At 42.3% G+C, this 20703-nt stretch overlaps 1 protein-coding gene across 1 annotated transcript in view; it reads right to left on the reverse strand.

Moving 5' to 3' along the window:
- Lamb1 (laminin subunit beta 1) overlaps nucleotides 1-20703 on the reverse strand; it is a 68047-nt gene that overhangs the window by 15216 nt on the left and 32128 nt on the right. The window contains exons 15-24 of the mRNA XM_005319439.5: nucleotides 19711-19869; nucleotides 18386-18513; nucleotides 18018-18141; nucleotides 16867-17068; nucleotides 15932-16075; nucleotides 15471-15702; nucleotides 12583-12746; nucleotides 11296-11520; nucleotides 9901-10115; nucleotides 9020-9116 (exon numbers count right to left, since the gene is read on the reverse strand). Of these exons, the coding sequence (XP_005319496.2) occupies nucleotides 9020-9116; nucleotides 9901-10115; nucleotides 11296-11520; nucleotides 12583-12746; nucleotides 15471-15702; nucleotides 15932-16075; nucleotides 16867-17068; nucleotides 18018-18141; nucleotides 18386-18513; nucleotides 19711-19869 (1690 nt within the window). The remainder of the gene's footprint in view (nucleotides 1-9019; nucleotides 9117-9900; nucleotides 10116-11295; nucleotides 11521-12582; nucleotides 12747-15470; nucleotides 15703-15931; nucleotides 16076-16866; nucleotides 17069-18017; nucleotides 18142-18385; nucleotides 18514-19710; nucleotides 19870-20703) is intronic.

Genomic DNA, 20703 nt, shown 5'->3' on the forward strand with positions numbered 1-20703 from the left:
ACAGACAATTCAGGTTACATTCTGATGTGAGTCATTTGGCAGATGGTGCATCACTCAGAGCAGTGCCTAATGGAACTGATCCTATCTGGTCACAAAACAGAGCAGTGACTACTTGGTAAAATGCAGTAAACTTGATCAAAAGAAAACCAAATCTGGAAGAAGTCTCAGGAATCCAAAGTATCTCGTTTAAAGGCTTTCAACTACATATAATCTCATTCGCGAGTATCTGCCACTGTGATAACTATCCTAACGCTATAAGCAGAGACACATAAAATGATCCAAGGGCCTGATATGGTTGGCATCTTATGCAGAGCCAGATGGAAGGAGGTAAAATCATGCCTGGTACAGGGTAAAAATTAGTGTTCCTGGGCAACAACCGTGATTAATTTTGTTTACTACAATCCCAATGTGACTGGACCCTGCCTTAGAGTTCCAAATCTCAGGTGACCAAATTATTTTTCTATCAATCCTTGACACTTCCAGTATTTGTATAGTGTTTGACTAAATAAAGGCCCATACTACACAATGGTCTTAAATCCATTCTAGAAAAAGGTGTGAATAAGTAAAATAAATATACTTTTATTTCCCTAAAACCAGACTATGATCTCCAAAGGCAGGGCGTGTCTTCAACCATTTTCCTATTTTCAGTATCGAGCAGAGTTAACTTGCACTTGGAGTTGAACAGTATTTGCCAAATGAGGCCCTCACCTCATTTACATAACTCTTCAAAAGAAAATAACCCTCCTAAAACTGCTGGCAATGGGGCAAAGCTCAACAGATTCATATCTTCAAGATACTTTTATGAAGTCTTCTTGGGTAACAGCTGCAATTTGCCTCTTCCAGACTCTCTACTGGAACATCTTGCAGGAACAGTTATATTGACATTCCTGAGAGGGGCCTGCAATACCTCCATCTTCTCATACCATTTGCCTGATCCCCATCTCACAACATCCTGCCTTGTGTTGCTAGTTTATCTTATATTGTCTTTGCCAACTACACACCAAATTCTTGAGCAACAAGTCCAGCACCATGATGAAGAATGAAAGCTGGGAACCAGGTGCAGTGGCACAGGCTGTTATCCCAGCAACTTGGGAGGCTGAGGCAGGAGGATTGCAAGTTTGATGCCAGCCTTAGCAACTTAGTGAGACTCTGTCTCAAAATAAAAAGGACTGGGTATGTAGTTCAGTGGCAAAGCACCCCAGGGTTCAATCCCTAGTACAAAACAAAACAAAACAAACAAACAAACAACAACAACAAAAAAACACAACTCTTATGGAATCCTGGGTAATTAGGAAACTGAGTCATGGCTTTCACATCTGTAAAAGGGGCTAATGATTTTACCTACCTTATATGATTGCTTTTAGGATAAAAATAACTTAATTCTAAAGAGCTTAGAAGAGCATCTTATCTATAGAAAGCACTCAAAAAACTGTTAGTTTTTAGTATCACTTTCTGTGTCTAATGGTCTCCTGCCCAATGTTCCCTGATTACATTTCCACTGGATTAAAAAAAATAGTCATGGTCATAGGCTTATTTACCAGTAATTTGAATGTTAGACTACTCCAGTCCTTAACTTTTATGATTACAAAATATACTTTTCTTGGTGCCTTAGGTTTTCAAAATTAAACTTTGGGGTTTCAAAATTAAAACTTGGGTTTTTTTTAACATTTTTTTTTTCAAACACCTTAGGCATGGTTCATTCTTTCCTAATTTTGGAAAGTACTCATACTGAATCAGGAAGTAGCTTAAGCTAGTTATGGATAATTTTAATTGTGATTCCTATTCCCTTTATTCTGTATGTTCCTTGAAAAAAAGAGTTCCATGGTCAAGGCCCATAGGGGAGATTCTATATCCTCCTCTTGAAGATTAAGAGCCTATTCCACACTGATATACAACAAAAAAATTCAGTAAATTAAAGATCCAGAGGAGTTCTGCAGGAAAAACAAACAAACAAACAAAAAACACCTGTTTTTATATTTTTTACCCAGCTGTATCTCAAACTCATTCATTGGATTGATTGTTTTTTAGTGAAATACCTCCTGACATCTCAGAAAAACAATGAGAAAGGCACTACTTTCAATTTCTTACATGAAGAGAATAGGGGGAACTTAGATAATGCTACACCTGATATTTAAATTTTAAGAATGAGTTTCCATATCATTTTGGTAAATCCAGTTGTCTTTGAGAAAACTTGGTTACCTGTGTAGCTTACACCAAAATCACTTGGAGGGATCATGAAACAGATGGCTTCCTGCTCCCTCAAGCCATGCTCTGATTCAGGAGGTCTGTGTGGGGCCCAACAACTTAATATTCTACAAGGTCCCAGGAGATGCTGCTTTTGAGTATCACTAGACCTGACTTTAAGTATTGACCTTGTTATTTTTGCAGCTGTTTCTACCTTCTCTTGCATGTTTGAAGAGAGAGAGAGAGAGAGAGAGAGAGAGAGAGAGAGAGAGAGAGAGAGAACACATTCTTAAGGGTGGAGGCACAACCATGACTTTATCAGTTCACAATGTGGATTTATACACAAGTATAAGGGCTTATGTGATAGAGGGATAAGCAATGCCACCCATGATAAACAAACCCGCTTCACTTCTGTCCCATAAGCCCCAGAGTATCTCTATGAATGGCCCCACTTACCAGAGCCCTCTTACCCCACTCCTTCCCTAGGCTTTGGACAACTGAGGCATATGCTACACAGGCTTTAGTTTGCTCAGAAAATTATTTTTTTCCCACAGCTTATGCAAAGGTACATGTTAGTTCAATCTTGCATAGGACTTTACTGGGTTCACGACTTGGGCAATGGATGCAGGCCTACGTTGAATTTATTTAACATTTTTCTAATAGAAATTTTTTCACCTATTGCATTGCTAAGGGTCTATCTTGCTCTCATTCTGTCACAAGCATCTTTGAGGGAAAAACACTGGGCTGACACTGTAGTCTCAAAAGACTGATAAAGCTTCCCTCCTTATCTGGTCATGGGGATTCAATTTGGGTTCCACGGGGCTTCAAAAGACAACCTAGCCAAACAGACCAACATTCCTTTCCTCCAACTGAGGAGCTGATCATCACTGAAAAAGTCAGTCCTGTACTCTCAAAGAATACAAAAAACAACTGTTTTAGAATACATCAGGTTTTAATTTCAAACTGAAGCTGGAAAATGGTTATACTCCTGTGAATCTGTGCCTCCTTCCTGGCTTCTTGAATTTCCAAAATGGCTTCTCTTGGAGTCCCCATAGGAGATGAGCACCAGATGACCCACATGTGTGACCTTGTCAAAAGACCTTCCGCCCACCCCAGATGTTTTAGTGATACTCACATGGCTGGAGCAGAAAGGTTGGGTCACACCTGACAATTTAAAACTTCATAGATGCTAACGTTATGAAGGAAATTCAAAGGTCATCTCTCACACCCACCAGGACCTAAACAGTGATAAACCAACTGTGCAAGCTGTGGCTGATGCGCTCCAGCAGCCTTCTATGAGAAAAGGTGTGCCTGGAGCACAGCGCTGCTTTAGGAAGTGATATTATTTGGCAGAGAACCAAGAACTTTCTCATGGAAAGAGAGTATATACAGGAAAAGTTATTGCTTGATCTTTAACATGAACAAATCATGAAGATCAAGAATAGCATTTCAAAAATGAGAAAATTATTATTATTATTATTATTATTATTTTAGGTGTAGTTGGACACAATGCTTTTATTTTTTATTTATTTATTTTTATGTGGTGCTGAGGATCGAACCCAGGGCCTTGCATGTGCTAGGCGAGCGCTCTACCACTGAGCTATAGCCCCAGTCCCAAGAATTAACAAGCCCCAAGAATTCCATTTTCATCTACAAATAAATTCTCTGTTCTGTGGTCAGGAGGTATCCTCTGTGTTTACTAAGTTTTCTTCTTTTTTTTTTTAAAAATTTTTATTGTTGGTTGTTCAAAACATTACATAGTTCTTGATATATCATATTTCACACTTTGATTCAAGTGGGTTATGAACTCCCATTTTTACCCCGTATACAGATTGCAGAATCACATCGGTTACACATCCATTGATTTACATATTGCCACACTAGTGTCTGTTGTATTTAAGTTTTCTTATTTAAAACAATTCCTAAGAGGTAGGTACATGAAGACTATTGTACCAATTTAGAAGATGTTGAGGCCCAGCGGAAAACATGTGCAAGTCAGTGTTGGAATGGAAACCTGCTTTCCTCATACCCTTCCCTCTGCTCCTCCAGACCTGATTTCACCATTGAGCAAAGTCTACCCTCAGGAATTGTCATCAGAGGCTTTTCACAGTTGTGAAACCAAATCTTCCAAGACTCCAGCTAACTCTTTTTCCTATAGGTACTTCCTATGGCTTTGTCACTACACAACGTCCTTATCGTCCTTCAGCTAGGACAGTAATTTCTAAATACCAGCTACCAACAAGGAGCCACTAAGCCTGTGGAAAGAGCAGGATTGGGTGCACAGGCATGGCCTCAGAGCCCTGCCCTGCCCTCACTGAGGAACATCTTCAGTCAAGCGTGAGTCTGAGATTAGCCAACTATGACAGGGAGGTTAGACTTACCCCCAAAGGTGGCTGCAAGGATAAAATGAAGACTGATATCGCATGTGTGAAAATGTTCAACATTGAGCAGATTCTCTGTAAATGCCCAATAAAGGTAACTTTTTCCTTGAGACCTTTTCTAATGACGTCAGTTCCCACTGATCTTGCCCTGACAACCGAAAAGATTTGTTCTACCCTTTTCCTGCTTTCTGTGCTCCATTTCCCCAAATAGCCTGCAAGCACCTCCTGTTGAGGCGAGAGACCTGTCCACTCACCACTGTGCATCTATCAGTCAATGCTGGGCTCATTATCCACCTTTCTGTTGGACACTTAAATTTGCCTTGGGACAGGGGAAAGTGCTTCATCTGAAGTATCAGATGACAGATTATCTGCTGCCACCAGCTTTGTTTTTTAAGTAAAATGGGTCTCTAGGATTTACAGCAAGACTAAAAGGTTAGCTGATGTTTTACCTGGACATTTCCATTTCACTAAAGAAACACTTGAATACTTTGTATATCTTATATGTGGTTTTCTATTTTCTGACGATCGTTCCTACCCCTTCCCTTTTTTGGCCTCCGTACTATAACTTCAATTTTGGAATGAAAGTGGGAGGATGACTATGATTTCACTACAGAAACTGGCTGCCTGACTAGTCCAGGAGTTGCAAACTTTTTACATAAAGATTCATTGAGTGACCATTTGAGGTTTTGCTGGCCATTCTGTCCGTCATGACTATTCAACTCTGGCACTGCAGCACAAGCAGCCACAGAGAAGATACAAACAACGCAGCCTCCAAGCTTCTGTTCCCAGTGTGGGCAGTGGCCTGTGTGAGGTCCCTGGCTACAGTCTGCCCACTTTTAGTCTAGCTCCCCACTTCCAGGGACCCACATTCTGTTATTAGGATTAGATGTGTCTTCACTCGCTTATCAACAGAATCTGTAGTTCTCCAAAGACTCAAAGTCCGATTTTCTGAAGCACAATGGAAATTAAAAAAAAAGGGGGGGGGGAGGCAGGGGTGATTGTAGAAGAAATTCTAACCTGAGAAAAGAATTCAGGCATTCTGAAGATGACTGTGTGGGCAAAGGAATGTACCATTTTTCTACTGGAGAAATGTGAAATAAGAAACAAACATGATGGGAAAAAATGGCCACTGCCAAGGGCCTCTCACCTGTGTCCCACAGTTGCCTTCCTTCCTCTGGGTTTAGAGACACTGACCTTTTCTAAGAGCCAAGGCCCCAATGGAAACCGTACCCTCCCTTTGCAATCTATGAATCAACAGAACGATTCCTTATGTGACCCTTTAGCTTCTGGGGGGCACAATGCAGAGCTCCAGGCTGAACTTTCCCCTAGCATATTCTGCAGTGGGTGGATGAGATTTTCTCTCCATCCCAGCACAGTGGTGGGCTTGTTCAGACTAGGCACCATCAGCCAAGAGCCCCAACTTGCTGGGACAATAGGAACATTCAACAATTTTTATGTTGGAGGCTCAACTCATTTGTCTTTTACATAACTACATTTTTTTTCCATAAGGAGAATACTTAGCTATGACCTAAGTCTTTCTATAAGCTTATTGTTTGCAAGATGGCACCAGAAAGTCTAAATTTGTGCCCTCCAACAAACCATTTCAACTGAAAACATATTTGGCAATTAATTACATAATTCAAGAAAAGAGTATGTTCTTTCCCCATGGTCCCATCTAATTTTAGATAACACTTCTTCTTTGTTGATCTTTGGACCCAGTTCCTTGAGTTCTGTTACTCCCATTTCCAATGCATAGCACTGCAAAGAAAACCCTGAGCCCAGTCTGCTTCCTACTGGCCCTGTGATCACTGTACCATATTGGATCTAGCTCCCATTTCCTTCCAGTGTGCACAGGCCCTATGGTTGGCAATGAATCACCCATTATGAATTCAATTCTCACTCTCTCTAGATGCTTTCTAGGTTTTGAGTCTCCTCTGCAAGATATCAAAGGCATTTGGGACCCAAATATTCTTGCCTGAGAGCCTGCCTTAAGCACTATGGGACATTTGTCATTCTTGGCTTCTGAACACCAAACATCTATGGCAACCGCCCCATCACAGTGATAACCCAAATGCTCCCCTTCCGCAAAATTTCCAAATGTCTCACCCCAGCCCAGTCAATGTGGACACAAAGGACATCATGGATCTTAACACGCAAAAAGATACGACAACATCTTATAACCCTGAATTGCCCAAGCTAGCAATGAGGTTAGGTATTTTACACTTAGATTTTAACACTTTGGAAAAAGGGGCTTTCTGGTTCCCATTTAGAAAAAATCCTGAAGATGAGATTGGAAAAGTGTCATAATTTAATAAGAAAGTAAGGAGAGAATGGAACTCCTATATCTAGAACCTGTCAATACCTCTAGGGTATTTTCCCTTGAATCTGTGTACTATCTCCAAATGTCTTGCAACCAACTTTTTACTGGTTGGGGTTTTTACTCGGCTTTTTTTTGTTGTTATTACCAAAAACCTAATAAGAACAATTAGAAAGGAAAAGTTTATTTGGAGCTCATGATTTCAGAGGTCTCAATCCAGATCTGGTCGATTCTACTGCTCTGAGTCTGGGTTCAGGTAGAACATCACGGTGGAAGTGTGGTACAGAAAAGCGGCTCAGGAAGCAGAGAAGAGACTAAGCTCAGCTAACCAAGGACAAAGTAGATACCCCAAAGACTCCTCCAGCCAAACCCTACCAGCCTATAGTTACACCCAGTTAATCAAGTGGATTAAAGCACTGATTAGGCTAAGGATCTCATAACCCAATCATTTCACCTCTGAACTTTCTTCAATTATCTCACACCGGAACTTCTGGAAGACACCTCACGTCTAAAACATAATAGGGATAGGCTGAATGAATGGGAAGACTCAAATTATAATAAGAGGGTAATGAAAATGCAAAGAACTGAGGTTGAATTTTTAAAAAGCAAATTCTGCATGCTTTATTTTAAAAATTATAAATGTAAAATCATAGAAAGAAGATTAGAAATATTCATGGCAAACCGAGTAAAGGGAGGAATGTGCTGGGTGGCAGAGATGAGCAGGGGCTTGGTGTTCTCCTAGCACAGAAAGAGTGTTTAACCTGAACCCAGGCAGCCTGGCTCCAGGACTCAAGCTCTGGGCTATGGGATTCTCCACCTGCCTGGCTCCCTGTTGCCCCGAGCTGCTGGGATACCACTGCGCAACAGGAAAGTCCTAAAGCTACATGATGTTTGTGGTTTCTTCCTTAACTAAAGTCTGATCACCTTAAAAAGGAAATACCCAAGGGAGATGCTGAAAGGCATATACATGTCTTAAATGAACCACTTTTCCTTGCAGAAAACTTGGTTTGGGTTGTGTATTACGTGTTTGTTTTTCCTGCTTATCAGTTTCCTATGTAATAAGCTGACTTTTCTTCTAGATAAAATGAACAAAGAAGTTGGTGAACTCCAATGCTACGAATCTCATTCTTCACGAAGTTTCTAAAACACAATTTAAATTTTGACCCAAACAAGCTGATGTGGGGGTCCATAAGCCACAATTTCTCTGACAGAATTAGAGGCAAAAGTTTAAAGAAAAGATAAAAGGGTAAGGGGTAAAGTTCTGACTACTCCATGAACAATTCTCTGATTGACTCGGCTCTTGAGTATAAGGCTTTTCATGCCAATAGAGCAAAAGGTCAGAGAGCTTTGGCAGTCAAGGCTGTTTGGCCAATGACACAGGCTGATAGAATCAGGGTCTAAGCAAAGACAGAGCCATTCTGTAGAAAAGAATCAAGCCCTTGGGGCACTATAAGATTGAGGAATTCAACAGATAGTGACCAGGGCCCTGCAGAAACCGGGGTTTAATTTCTAGAGATATCTTTGAGCAACTGGTCCACTGACTGTCAATATCTTCTAACAGAAGTGAGAAAGTCTGAGCTCATTAGAACCAACATCTGGACTGACAGTGATGAATGAAAGAGTATTTGTTTATTGACACAACAAACAACACCCACTCTGTGAAACAAACCTTAATCAAAGATGTCCTCACAAATCCTTCTAGCTAAGTCTCAGCTTAAGAACAAATCATATGAATTTGCTTTGGTGTGGTCCACTGTTTGAAGTTTTCCTGTTAAGGAACATAGTTCCTAAATTTCTGGCCTTTTAAAAGGAGATATTTTAAGAGTTGCTCACTCAGGATCTGTTATTTCTTTTTCTCATCCAAAAAAGATGAGGTTATCCAAAAGAGAAAACGATCATTTTTAAAATTTAGAGTCCAACAGGGAACTTACTACATGGTGTGTGCAACAAAGAAAATATGCCAAAGAGCACACAAACTATAGAAAATATCTAATTATAAATTTTAAAAAGGGAAGGAAAATTAGAAACAGAAGAATAGCAAAGAGTTGAAACGGTTTATTAAAATGTTACCTTCAATGCTTATAGAGCCTGCTCCTACTATCACCATCAACGTTAACAATAGAATACTGCACCTCACCTCGGCATTCCACGTCGGGATCTCCCCAGAAGAGCTCCTGACACTCGCTGCAGGTACGGCCTCCAAATCCCGGCATGCACTGGCACTGCCCTGTGAACTGCGTCCAGAACATAGATCATGGTTCAAGTGGCTTCAGGGCAGAAGTTAATTGTCACTCTTCACCCCTAGTTGCCAGGTAGGAATGGACTGAGCTGTCTGCCCGATTAGGCCTGCACATGCTGACTGAGGAGAGGCTTGTTCCTCTAGCTTTGGTACCAGCACTTTTTATCTGCTCTCCTGCAACAGTGTTTAAGCAGGGCCACAGCATGATACAATTGATTTACACCTTTCCTCATTCTTTTTTTTTTTTTTTTTCATTTTTTTTCTGAAAGGTTTTGCTAAGTTGCTGAGGCTGTCCTCAAACTTGTGATCCTTCTGCCTCAGCCTCCAGTCATCAGCTCCTTTCCTGTTTATCCTCACAGATCAACATTAATCTTAGGCTATCTGATTCACATGACTTAGCAGCATGTGACTCAGCCTGTGTGAGTAAACAATAACACTCTTTACAGTGCTGGGTATGGCTATTCGGTTCCTTTGAAACTGAGTAAGAAAAAAAAGTCTGATTTGGGGGCCAGACAAGGAAGGGGCCCACTCTGGCCCACTCTGGTGAGTCTACATCTGCAGTGGGGCACTAAAATGAAATTCTATGGATGCATCAGATGAGGACGCTGCAGAATTAGTCACCTTAGCCAAGAAGGGGGACAAATTAAGGGCTGATATCCAGCTCATACAGTGCCTGCCAACTTCTGTATTGGCCTTTCAATAATTGGGGCAAAGCCACCTAGTGGTCTAGTTGTCACCTAGGCTCATCCAATCCTCACTCCTCTGCCACAGCCCCTTACCTCATTACAAGATGGTCCGAAGGAATGTGCAGAATTACAGTCACATGGGTCACACCCAGTCCCACTGGCCAGCTGCCAGGTATTGGGCGCACAGCGGTCACAGTTCTGCCCGATCACATTAGGAAGACACAAGCACTGACCAGTGGCTTTGTCACACTGACAGTCAGACCCATTACAGTGCTCCTGCACGGTGCCCAGGTAATTGCAGACACACTCTGAAAAAGAACAGCATGATCAGCTTTACCTGTAGTTACACTCACATGCACACAGGTATGCAGAAGCTGGATACAGCTCATCAGCTAAGGTTTTCCCTCTCCAGATCTCAATCTTGACAGGCAAGAAGGAACGGAAAAAATCTAAAATTACTGCTCTTTGGAAGTTGTTATGATATACTACATCATTCTGACATTTCTCAGGCAAATGACATATTTGCACAATGCACAATGACAGATTTTGCCTAGGAGTATTTTCCAGATATACAGATCTAATAAGCTGCTGGTGAAACATTTTAAAACTGAAGATTTAATTGGAAATTTAAAAAGATCTATGCCTACGGGAATAGAAATATCCAAAAATTTCAAATTCTTGGCAAGAAAATGCAGTAATGAATATGTCAGAAAGAACAGGGTAGAAAGAAGCCCTTTAAGCTAGTAAGGCTTGAAGGAATCTGGTCCTGCTGGTCCCCACATTCCACACAGGTTTCTATAGACCAACAGTGGCCTAAGGGCTTTGAGCAGCAGAGAAGGCTCTAACTGATCTCTGGATAAGAGAGAAAAAAAATGTGAAAGATTTTAGAAATGTTACTCCTTTTCACTAAGCTGTAGGGCTCTGCTCATCAATGACTCTGGAAAAGGTGTGGCCTACAGTGGTATTTAGAATCTCCCAAGTCCCATTTGGTCAGCAAGTTCCTAGGTAGAAGACGACACCCACACACTCTTTGTGTGCCATTTATCATGGTCACAGCCAGTTTTCCGTTTTGGTTTTCTCTCCCTGACATTGAACCATATCTTGAGACTCCACAACTTGCCAGAAAATGGTGGAATGCTAAAAACCAATTCGGTCTCATCCTTGTTTTAGGGATTTAACTCAGGGGCACTCAACCACTGAACCACATCCCTAGCAGCCCTATTGTGTATTTTATTTAGAGATGAGGCCTCACTCAATTGCTCAGCACCTTGCCATTTCTGAGGCTGGCTTTGAACTTGCCATCCTCCTGCCTCAGCCTCTCAAGTCGCTGGGATTACAGGTGTGTGCCACTGCACCCGGCTCAGTCTCATCTTTTTTATTAAAACTGAAAATATAACCTTTCTGAACTAATGATACAAACAACCACCTGATGATTAAGAGAAAGGTGACAATCATTTCAACCAAGGGCAAAGAGAATGTAAATCTTACTTCTACAGTCCTGCCGGAGGGCATCACCATAGTACCCAAATCGGCAGAACTGGCAATGGTCCCCTTCCGTGTGGTACAGGCACTTGAGACACCTTCCAGTCTCCTTGTCACAAGCTTCTGGGTCTGTTGTGTCAATGTTGTGGTGACACTGGCAAGGCTGACAGGACCCCCCAACATTGGAGGGATTGCCAAAGTATCCTGAGGCACAGTCCTCACATCTGGAGCCTAGTGAGCAAAAACAAACAAAAACAGAAACAAAAATACAAGTCTATCAGCTTGACTAAAAAGCCAGATCACAGTCCGCTGATATTCCTGCCTAGAGAGCTAATCTGGCTGCTTGTCTTCACTGTGCTATTGACAGAGCCTGAGACCACTCCATCAGGCTTCTTAGCTGTGAGGGGAGGGAAGTATTCTGTGGCCTTGGAGGCAACAGCAGGGCAAGACAGTTGCAAGACTCTTAGCACGTGGGACTTTAGCTTCTCATTATACAGGGGTCGAGTGGGCCAGGAGCTAGACAGAGATGGACACTATAAAGGGTAACTCGATATTAAACTCCTACCCCAAGAATTATATAAACTGAAAAACCACTGCACTTTCTGAAACAACCTGAAAAATGGGATTCTTGATGATGACCAATTTTCTTAAGAAATCCTTGAATCTCAGGCTTATGTGAACCACACAAAAGCAGAGCTAGTATTGAAGCAGAGGTTTTGATAATGAAATAAGAAGGAGCTGATGCTCATGACCAGCTAAATTCACTAAGTATGAACAGACAATGTGATTTTAATAATAAATCAGTGAGGAAAATGTTCAGCTCTGACCAACACGGCTATCTGCCAGTTTCTTAGATGATATTCTTTTTCATCCTTCTGCCACCATTTGGCCACCTCACTGCTTTGAGACAGTTTGGCTAGGAGTCAGACAAGGGAAGAGAGAAACAGAAACTAATCTTCCTACTGTTTAAGAACAGAAAAAGGTCTCACAGGGTTTTGTGTAGATTTGAATGAACTTGATATCCTCACCTCATGTAGCCACTTGCTCACAGCTTTCCAGGGGAAGAGCTTCCCATGTGCACTTGATAACATTATTATCTTAGGGACTCAAGAATTAACTCTACCCACATGCCAAGTATGACAATAGAAGGATCTGTCCAATTCCCTTAACTTTTACTTAAGGATTGTAAAAGTGACCTTAACTAACTCACCCTTCATCTCCTTCTCCTCAACAATGATCTCAAATACTACCCTTTCCTCCCTCTTTACCTCCTAAAGTTGGTACATGACTTACCAATGTACCCAGGATCACAAACACAGGCAAGCTGTAGAGTCACAGGATCTTGGTAACAGCTCCTGGCAAACTGGCGTCCACTGCCAGGACCATCTGGGCAAGGGCAAGGGCGGCAGTGATCTCCTGACCCAATGATGGGGTCACCATAGTAACCAGCCAAGCACCTGCAGCAGTCACGAGAGAGAGTGAGCCATGATCCAGTTTTAAGAAACCTGTTCCAAGAAAAGTCTTAGAAACTGTGTTCTGCTTGGGGACATCTTCCCCCATTCCCCATGTTTCCACATGGAGAACTTTCCACAGAAGCAGTGGTTTTTCAAACTTTTACCCCAATTGGGGTCCCATGGAGGACCTGTTAAAACATAGCTCGGCTCCTCTCCTCAAGCTTCTGACTCAATAGGTCCCAGGTGGTGCTGATGCTACTGATGTGGGCATCACAGTTGGAGGACTACTATCATTAGGATGATACCGTCATCTCACATGGCCACTTGCTCACAGCTCCTCAGATAAAGGATTCCCCACGTACACTTGTTTGTCCCATAAGTTATCTGCTTGCCCCAAGTGTTGGGTTCTGCTCCCTCTTTTCCCTAAGGAGTCAGTCTTTGTGGACATGGTTTGTGCATCATGTTGGGGAGAAATGAAATGTTAGCAACCACGCGTCTGATCCAGTTTTTAACCAGTAAGAAAGTGGACAGGGATGCTCTGCAACTAAGTGACTTTGGAATCCATGTCTCACATGGTGGCAAACTTGGTCAGCAATGAGGGAGGCCATTTATTAACTCCCCAATTTAGCAGGTCCAATCCTCTCAACTTATAGAACAGGGGTCAATGGAGCCCGAATGATTTGCCAAGCTTATATACCTTGTTAGATAATGAGCTATTATTTCAATTGCTGACTTTCAGCAAGAGATTCTTTTACTGTGTCATGAAAATATCTTCAAGATAAATCCATCTATCCTAGTTATACTTATAGGAAACTGAATACTTGAACTCACCCAAAGTTATAAAGCCAGTTGGAAGCAGAGGCGGACCATGATTTCCAATTCAGTGTGTTTTCTCTGTTTTGTTTTAGGGTGCTGGGGATAGAAATCAGGGCCTCACGTATGCCAGGCACGTGCTCTACCAAGGACTGAGCCACAACCCCTGCCTATTTTTCATGCTTTTTTGGAGGTAGAGGTAATATATTTTTAAAGTGGGGGAAAAGAGAGAATTAATTTCCTGTTCTGAGAAAATTAATCATATATTTGATTAGATGCAGAAATAATACATGGACATACTTCTTAATTATGTGCTAGGTGCTGGGAAATTCATAGTGATGAAGCAATTTTGTACAATGGTATCTGAGGAAATTTCTGGGACTTTTCTAAGTAAAATAAAACATAAGACGTCATGACAAATAGGACGTACATTTCCTGCCCTGCCCCTTATTTCCTCCCTCAAGAACAAATCTAGCATGCAGTTTTAAATTTGTGGGATTGAAATTTTGATCATCTGGGAATAAGGAAAAGAAGGATGAAAAATTGGCTCAAACTAGAAGGCAGAACTCCCAATACTGTTAAAAAAGGGTTGTCCTCCAAACCCCAGGGTTAAAAATCTTTTCTCCCACATCACTTCCTATTCTTTTTTTTAAAAAAAATTAAAAACAAAACAAACAAACAAAAAACCTTTACCAATAAAATCCCAAAGATAGTTGCAAATATCAACCAGTCTGTTCTCAACCGATGCTCTTTCAACATTCCCGTGTGTCTCATTTTGAATCAGCACTGTGGGTAAGCCACCTTTGTTCCCTACCCTCCTCTCTTCTGGTTAATCTTATTTTTTCATCTATCTCTTTCTCATACTAATTCTCCATCTCCCTCTGGACAGTCAACAAAGAAAAATCTAGGGCAGAAAACAAAAGATGACAGTGATATATTAATTTCCTACTTTCATCCCTGTGTAACTCTTCCCTTGTGTTCTTTTTACAGCACAATTTTGTGATGACTTTGATTCAAATTCTTAAATACCACTTTAGCATCAGGCCAAGAGTCATGTGTTTGCTTCATGAATGTTTTTAAATGCCTTAAGTTAACCATATACTCAGTTTTCACTAAACATTTTTCACCTGATAAGCAACTAGCACCAAATGAAGCACCTGCTGAAGTCTTACAAGTGACTATATTTATGGACAGATATTACAAGAAAATTTTTATGGATATGGAAAGGTGGAAACTATAATTCCCCCACCCACCCGCAAAAAAAAAAGCAGTTTCTAACAGTAAGGCTTTCTTAGTCATGAAAGGATAAGTCAGTGTGTAATTTTTCACAGACTATTTTTATCTATTGAACTAAATTGTTAATGTCAATGGAGGTACATTTTATGTCTACTCTTCCGAGTGCTTTACAATCACAATAATTTCTCAATTAACACTTGCTAGAACAGTTCTGCTTGTGCACATTTTATATGTCTCCTGGAAACTGGGATTGCATAAAATGTTTTGAAAAACAAAGCTACTTAAAATGACTAATTCCATTTGGATTTGGTTTCTCCTTTGACCCAAATTAGGGACTAACATTTCACAACTCCCATCTGAGGCCAGAATGTGCCGAGACAGAGACATGATGTCTTCACAGACCTATTGGTGAGCTCTAAAATGACTCCATGAGGGCAGATTCATGGTAGTTTTGTTCTCTGCCACATCCCCAGCAACAGGCCACTGCCTGGCACATACAAGTTATAAACTACATTTGTGCTGCATAAATGAATGAGCTCCTAGGAAATACCAAGGTGGTAAGAAATGAATGAGCCACGTGGAGCCCAGCAGAGATGAAGTCTGTGATTTGTCTAAGAAAATATTTGCTCAGCCAAGGACAACATCACTCTTGTCTTACAAGAGGCGGTGTGCACATACCTCTCACAGTTGTGGCCTGTGGTGTAGTCCTGGCAGCCCAAGCACTCCCCGGTCACTGAGTCACAGTCATCGGCATGCCCGTTGCACTGGCAGGGCTGGCAACTTGGAAAGCCCCAGTACCCAGGTAAACACTGGTCACACTGCCGAGCATACACCCCGTGGAAACAGTGGCACTGGCCAGTGATCGCATCGCAGAAGGCATTGACGGATCCTTGAGGGTGGCAGTCACAAGCTGCAGAAAGAGGCCAACAAGGAAATGCCTTGAGAAACTCACTGAATAATATAGAGACGTGTCAGAGCACCCTTTTAAAAATTAGCAAACTTGTTTCCAAATCCAAATGTTCGTGGGCTCATGTGATCAGCTCCAGCACTGCCTTCGGGAGGGATGAAACACCTCCCCCACCCCACCCGGTCACTGTGTTGCTCATCTGAACACCTAACAGGGCTTCCCATACACCTACGTTTGCATCCGCTGGGGCCAAAGCCAAAGGTTCCAGGTGCACACCTGTCACAGGTTCTTCCAACCACGTTTGGCCGACACTGGCACTGGCCTCCGCTGGGGTCACACACAGAACTCAAGGAGCCCTGAGGGTCACATTCGCAAGCTGTAGGGTGGAGACAGGCCAGAATCTATGACATAAGCAGCAGCACCTCACACCCGCCTCTGAGCTGGCCCACCTCCTCTCTGCTGGCCCACCCTGGTCCTAGCTCTTACTACTCTGGCTTATTCAGAATCCAAATTTCAAACAGTATCATTCCTGTGCCAAGTGGGAGAGAAGAAATAGGGCAGAGAGGACAGATCAAACCAGTTTTTCTAGGCAGACAGTCATTCCGGCTTTTTGCCTGGTCTTCAGAGCTCAAATATCACAGGACTTGGACCTTTCTCTGACCTTTCACAGAAAAACAAATTTCTGTTATTTGATGCTCCTCTGACTCCACCCAATTCCCCTCTCTACCTATGGACATGCTATATCCTCAGGGATTTTTCCCTAGTCACCTGCTGTTCATATATTTCTTAAACACTGATTCCATCTTTAATGGTGCTCAGTTATCTATTAATTTTGGGTTGAGCCCAGGAGCACTTTACCACTGAGCTATTTTTTATTTTTTATTTTTTTATTTTTTTAATTTTTTCCAACAGGGTCTTGCTAAATTAGTGAACCAGGTCTCAACTTGCAATCCTCCTGCCGCAGCCTCCAGGCTTGCTGGGATTACAGGTGAACCACACCTAGCTCGATTACCAAAATATTACTTAAAATGAAGACAAAACCTCATACAGACACCATCTCCTTCGTTTAAACACGGAACCACTGGGTCTGCACTCCAGTGCACCTCTGATGCCAAGCACACTCAGAGCAGGAAGCAGCACCTGCCTCAGCTGCCAGGCTACACCTACCCAGGCCCATTTGATGTAACAGGGCGGAAATGCTAAAGATGATGTTTCTGCAGACATCAGTCATTGGTGTCTTCACAACACTTCTGCTGTTCTCCAGACACCGGTATCTCTGAAAGGTGTCCCAGACACTGTTGGTGACCCCATCTCCTGAGCCTCCCGTGGTGAAAATGTCCAGCGATTTACAATAAGGCATGAGAACAAGCTGCAAAAGAATGAAAACAGCAAAAAATCCTGATGGCTGTGTCCACATCATCAGTTAAAGCAAGTAAACAGATAAAACCCCCAAGGCCTCTTTGTTTCCTGAACAGAAGAAAATCTGACTCATTAAGTGAAATCCTTCCTATTCTTGAACCTTCTGGCCAGGAAAAGCTTAGATATACTTTACATTGCATGACTGTTTTTGAAATGCTATTGTTTAAGGCATTTCCTATTTTGGGAGAAAAGCAGTTTAAGTAGATCTTTTCCATTGGGTAGAATTTTGTAAGCAAGGTGAACTTGGAAGGGAGAAAGAATAATCTGCTTTACCTCTCCATGGGCGCTACCCCGATAACACCTCCAGGAAGCATTTGGGCACTTTTTAAAAATTTTGGTACTGGGGATTGAACCCAGGGTGCTTATGTTTATACTTTTAAACATTCACTTTTTTAAAAAAATAACTTTATTTTTATGTGGTGCTGAGGATCAAAACCAGTGTCTCACACATGCTAGGCAATTGCTCTACCACTGAGCTACAACTGCAGCCCCCTTCTTTTATATTTTATTTATATGTATGTGTTTTATATTTTATATTTTGCTAAGTTATTTAAGGTTTGCTAAGTTGCTGATGCTGGCTTTGAACTTGTGATCCTCCTGCCTCAGCCTCCCGAGCTACTGGGATTATAGGCGTGTGCCACTGCACCTGGCATTTGAGCTCTTTTTTGTGTGCTTGATAATGGGGATTGAACTCAGATGAACACTACATCCCAAGCCTTTTTTATTTTCCATTTTGAGACAAGGTCTTGCTAAGTTGCCCAGACTGGCCTTGAACTTGAGATCCTCCTACCTCCTTCTACTAAGTAGCTGGGATGATGATGTGCACCATGGCATCTGGCTCAGTTGGGTACTTTCTGCCCAGGCTTTCCTGTATGTGTCAAAGGCGACCTGGCACTTACTGAGTCAATGAGTGTGTAGGGGCTCTCCACGTCAGTATCGGAAGAAGTGTACTGGGGCAGCTCCAGCCTCACCGTGTAGTTCATACCCTTCTCAAAGCACACAGGGCGGGGAAGGACAACGTATCTGCCCACAGACAAGAGAAGACAACAAACAGCCCATAAATATCCAAAAAACAAAAAATAAAAAATAGAATGAAAAATGAAAGCTCTATAGTGACAATTCCAAAGGAAGCAAGTCCATAGTCAATGTCTGGCTCTGAAACAGTAACTACTACTTACAACAGACTAGACAAAAAAAAATTTTTGTTGTTGTTGATGTTGTTAATTTTAGTTAGTTCTGTGGAGCTGCAAACCTCTGTCACACTGACCTTGAGCCTGGTGATAATGACACCACCTGGTTGTCATCATCAGGAACAGTGTTACCACATCGGCTGCTGGTTGGAATCTTCCCAGGTCGCTGCACTGTGATGACAGCTTTTTCCCAGTGATCGGGAAGCTGGAATATGAAACAAACAAAGAGAGGACCATCTGCATTAGCCCAGGGCTGCCTGTCTGTTCTCTCCAAATCGATCATTTGCCAAGTTTAAATGGAAAACACAGATGCTTTTCCTCCCTCTTTCCCATTTCCTCTGCTCTTGCCCCAGTTCCAGCCCCAATCCCTTTTCTCTAAATGCTGAAACACTTCTTGAAGGCCCTCCCTGCCTCTTCCCAGTGTCTCTTATGGCCTACTTTCAAGTCCAAATGATGATGATCCCCTGCTCAAAATCCTTCAAGCTTCCTATGACTATGTAGCCCACCTTCCTCACTGATCCTGGCATCTTCCTAACAGCATCTCCAGCCATATCCTCCATCTAACCCAGAGGAACAATTCCCAGAAATCTTTCTTCTTTATTCATGATATTCCTTTCTTCCTTTGTATTAGTTTATAAAAATTCCACCCAAACATTAAGGCTTAGATCCAGCTTTTTTTTTTTTTCGGGGGTGGGAGGTACTAGGGATTAAACTCAGGGGGCACTCGACAATGGAGCTACATCCTCAGCCATATTTTGTATTTCATTTAGAGACAGGGTCTCACTGAGTTGCTTAGGGCCTCACTTTAGCTGAGGCTGGCTTTGAACTCACGATCCTCCTGCCTCGGCCTCCCGAGCTGCTGGGATTACAGGCATGCTCCACTGCACTCAGCTAGATCCAATTCTTTATGACACATTTTGGCAGCCTCTGGCTCAGCCCAATTGGTGTCACTCCCTCCATCTTATAGCCCCATTCTCACCTCTGTTGTCACACTGTCACCTCCAGCCCTTTACTATAGTGAGGGAAATGTGTCTACCTTTGGGCAGCCAGGCCTATGGGGTCTCCTCAATTCAGCCAGGTTAAGCACCTTACTAAATGAAACTGGATTCAAGAAAAATAGACATTTTAGGGTATTCACTGTCATTCACTGGTAGGGTGCTTGCCCACCATGCGTGAGGCCCTGGGTTTGATCCCCATCACCATTAAGAGAAAAAATGAAAATTTAAAAGAAAAATATACATTTTAACTTTTATGAAGGAGGTTAGCAAAAAGTCAGAGTCTGAACTGTACCAAAACAAACCGCAGATTTCACAGAAACTTGAAGTCCCCATTAAAAGTTCTGTTTTCCACCAACACCCCCCCTCCGCCCACCCTGCCACAGTCCACTGGGGTGGTTCCTCACCTGTGGCTCATAGCGAATTAGTATGTCATACTCCATGGAATATGGTATGTTGTCAATGAAGAACTCCAAATAAGCCCCCTCGGGCACTCGGACAAAGCCCGCTCCAGTCCAGGATGGAATCCGGTCTGGGATGTACTGCCGTTCCACCACACTGACTCCCTGGGAAACAAGGGGAACAGTGCTATGCTTTATATGCAGTGGAATTCAATTTCACTTCACAGCCAAAGAAATCCAAAGCCACCCAAAAATTCAAAACCATGACTCTCATATCTGTTCTTCAGACACAAATTTCCCAGTAGGTTGTATAGAGTTTTTGATATATAAGCAGGTAATTGGTTTCTTTTTAGTTTTGTGGTTGGAAGTCTTGGGACATTGGGGATGGGACTCAAAATGACAAGCAAGTCTAGGAGGGATGGAGTCATCTTCGGAGTCTCCACAAGGCTAGTCAGTCCAATGTCTAATAGAGTTATTTCTGTCTCATTGGCGTTAGTTTCAGGCTCTAAGTACAAGGAAATAAACTCGATATGCTGATGAGCACTGGCTAATTACTAAGTCATTTCTGATGCCCTGTTCACAAGGTTGTTAGATAACACCTGTGGTTGGTCACCTCCAAAGGTGGCCACCATCCATTCTTTTATTCCTCTGTCTGTAAGCAGCTTTAACCATCAAGAGACACAAACTACATTATCCTCTATGAGACTTAGTTGGCTGTGTGACCAATAGGATGTCAGGAAATGATATTCTGGGACTTCTGAGTCCAGGCTTCAAGAGATCTGCCAGCTTCTGCTTCCTCCTTCCTGGAAGCCAGAGGCCAGGTGAAGAAGTCTCGCTGTCCTCACCCTACCAAGCTAGCAGGAAGCTCAAGAGACCTGCTTGGAGAGGTCATGTGGATAAAAATGCCCAGCCAGACTCCAACTGCTTCAGCCATTTCAGCCGAAGTCTAGACATCCATTTTAAGTCTATATGATGTCAGATATAATTTTGGAGCACACC

Source organism: Ictidomys tridecemlineatus, chromosome 2 (assembly GCF_052094955.1).
Source record: "Ictidomys tridecemlineatus isolate mIctTri1 chromosome 2, mIctTri1.hap1, whole genome shotgun sequence".
Classification (NCBI taxonomy): domain Eukaryota; kingdom Metazoa; phylum Chordata; class Mammalia; order Rodentia; family Sciuridae; genus Ictidomys; species Ictidomys tridecemlineatus.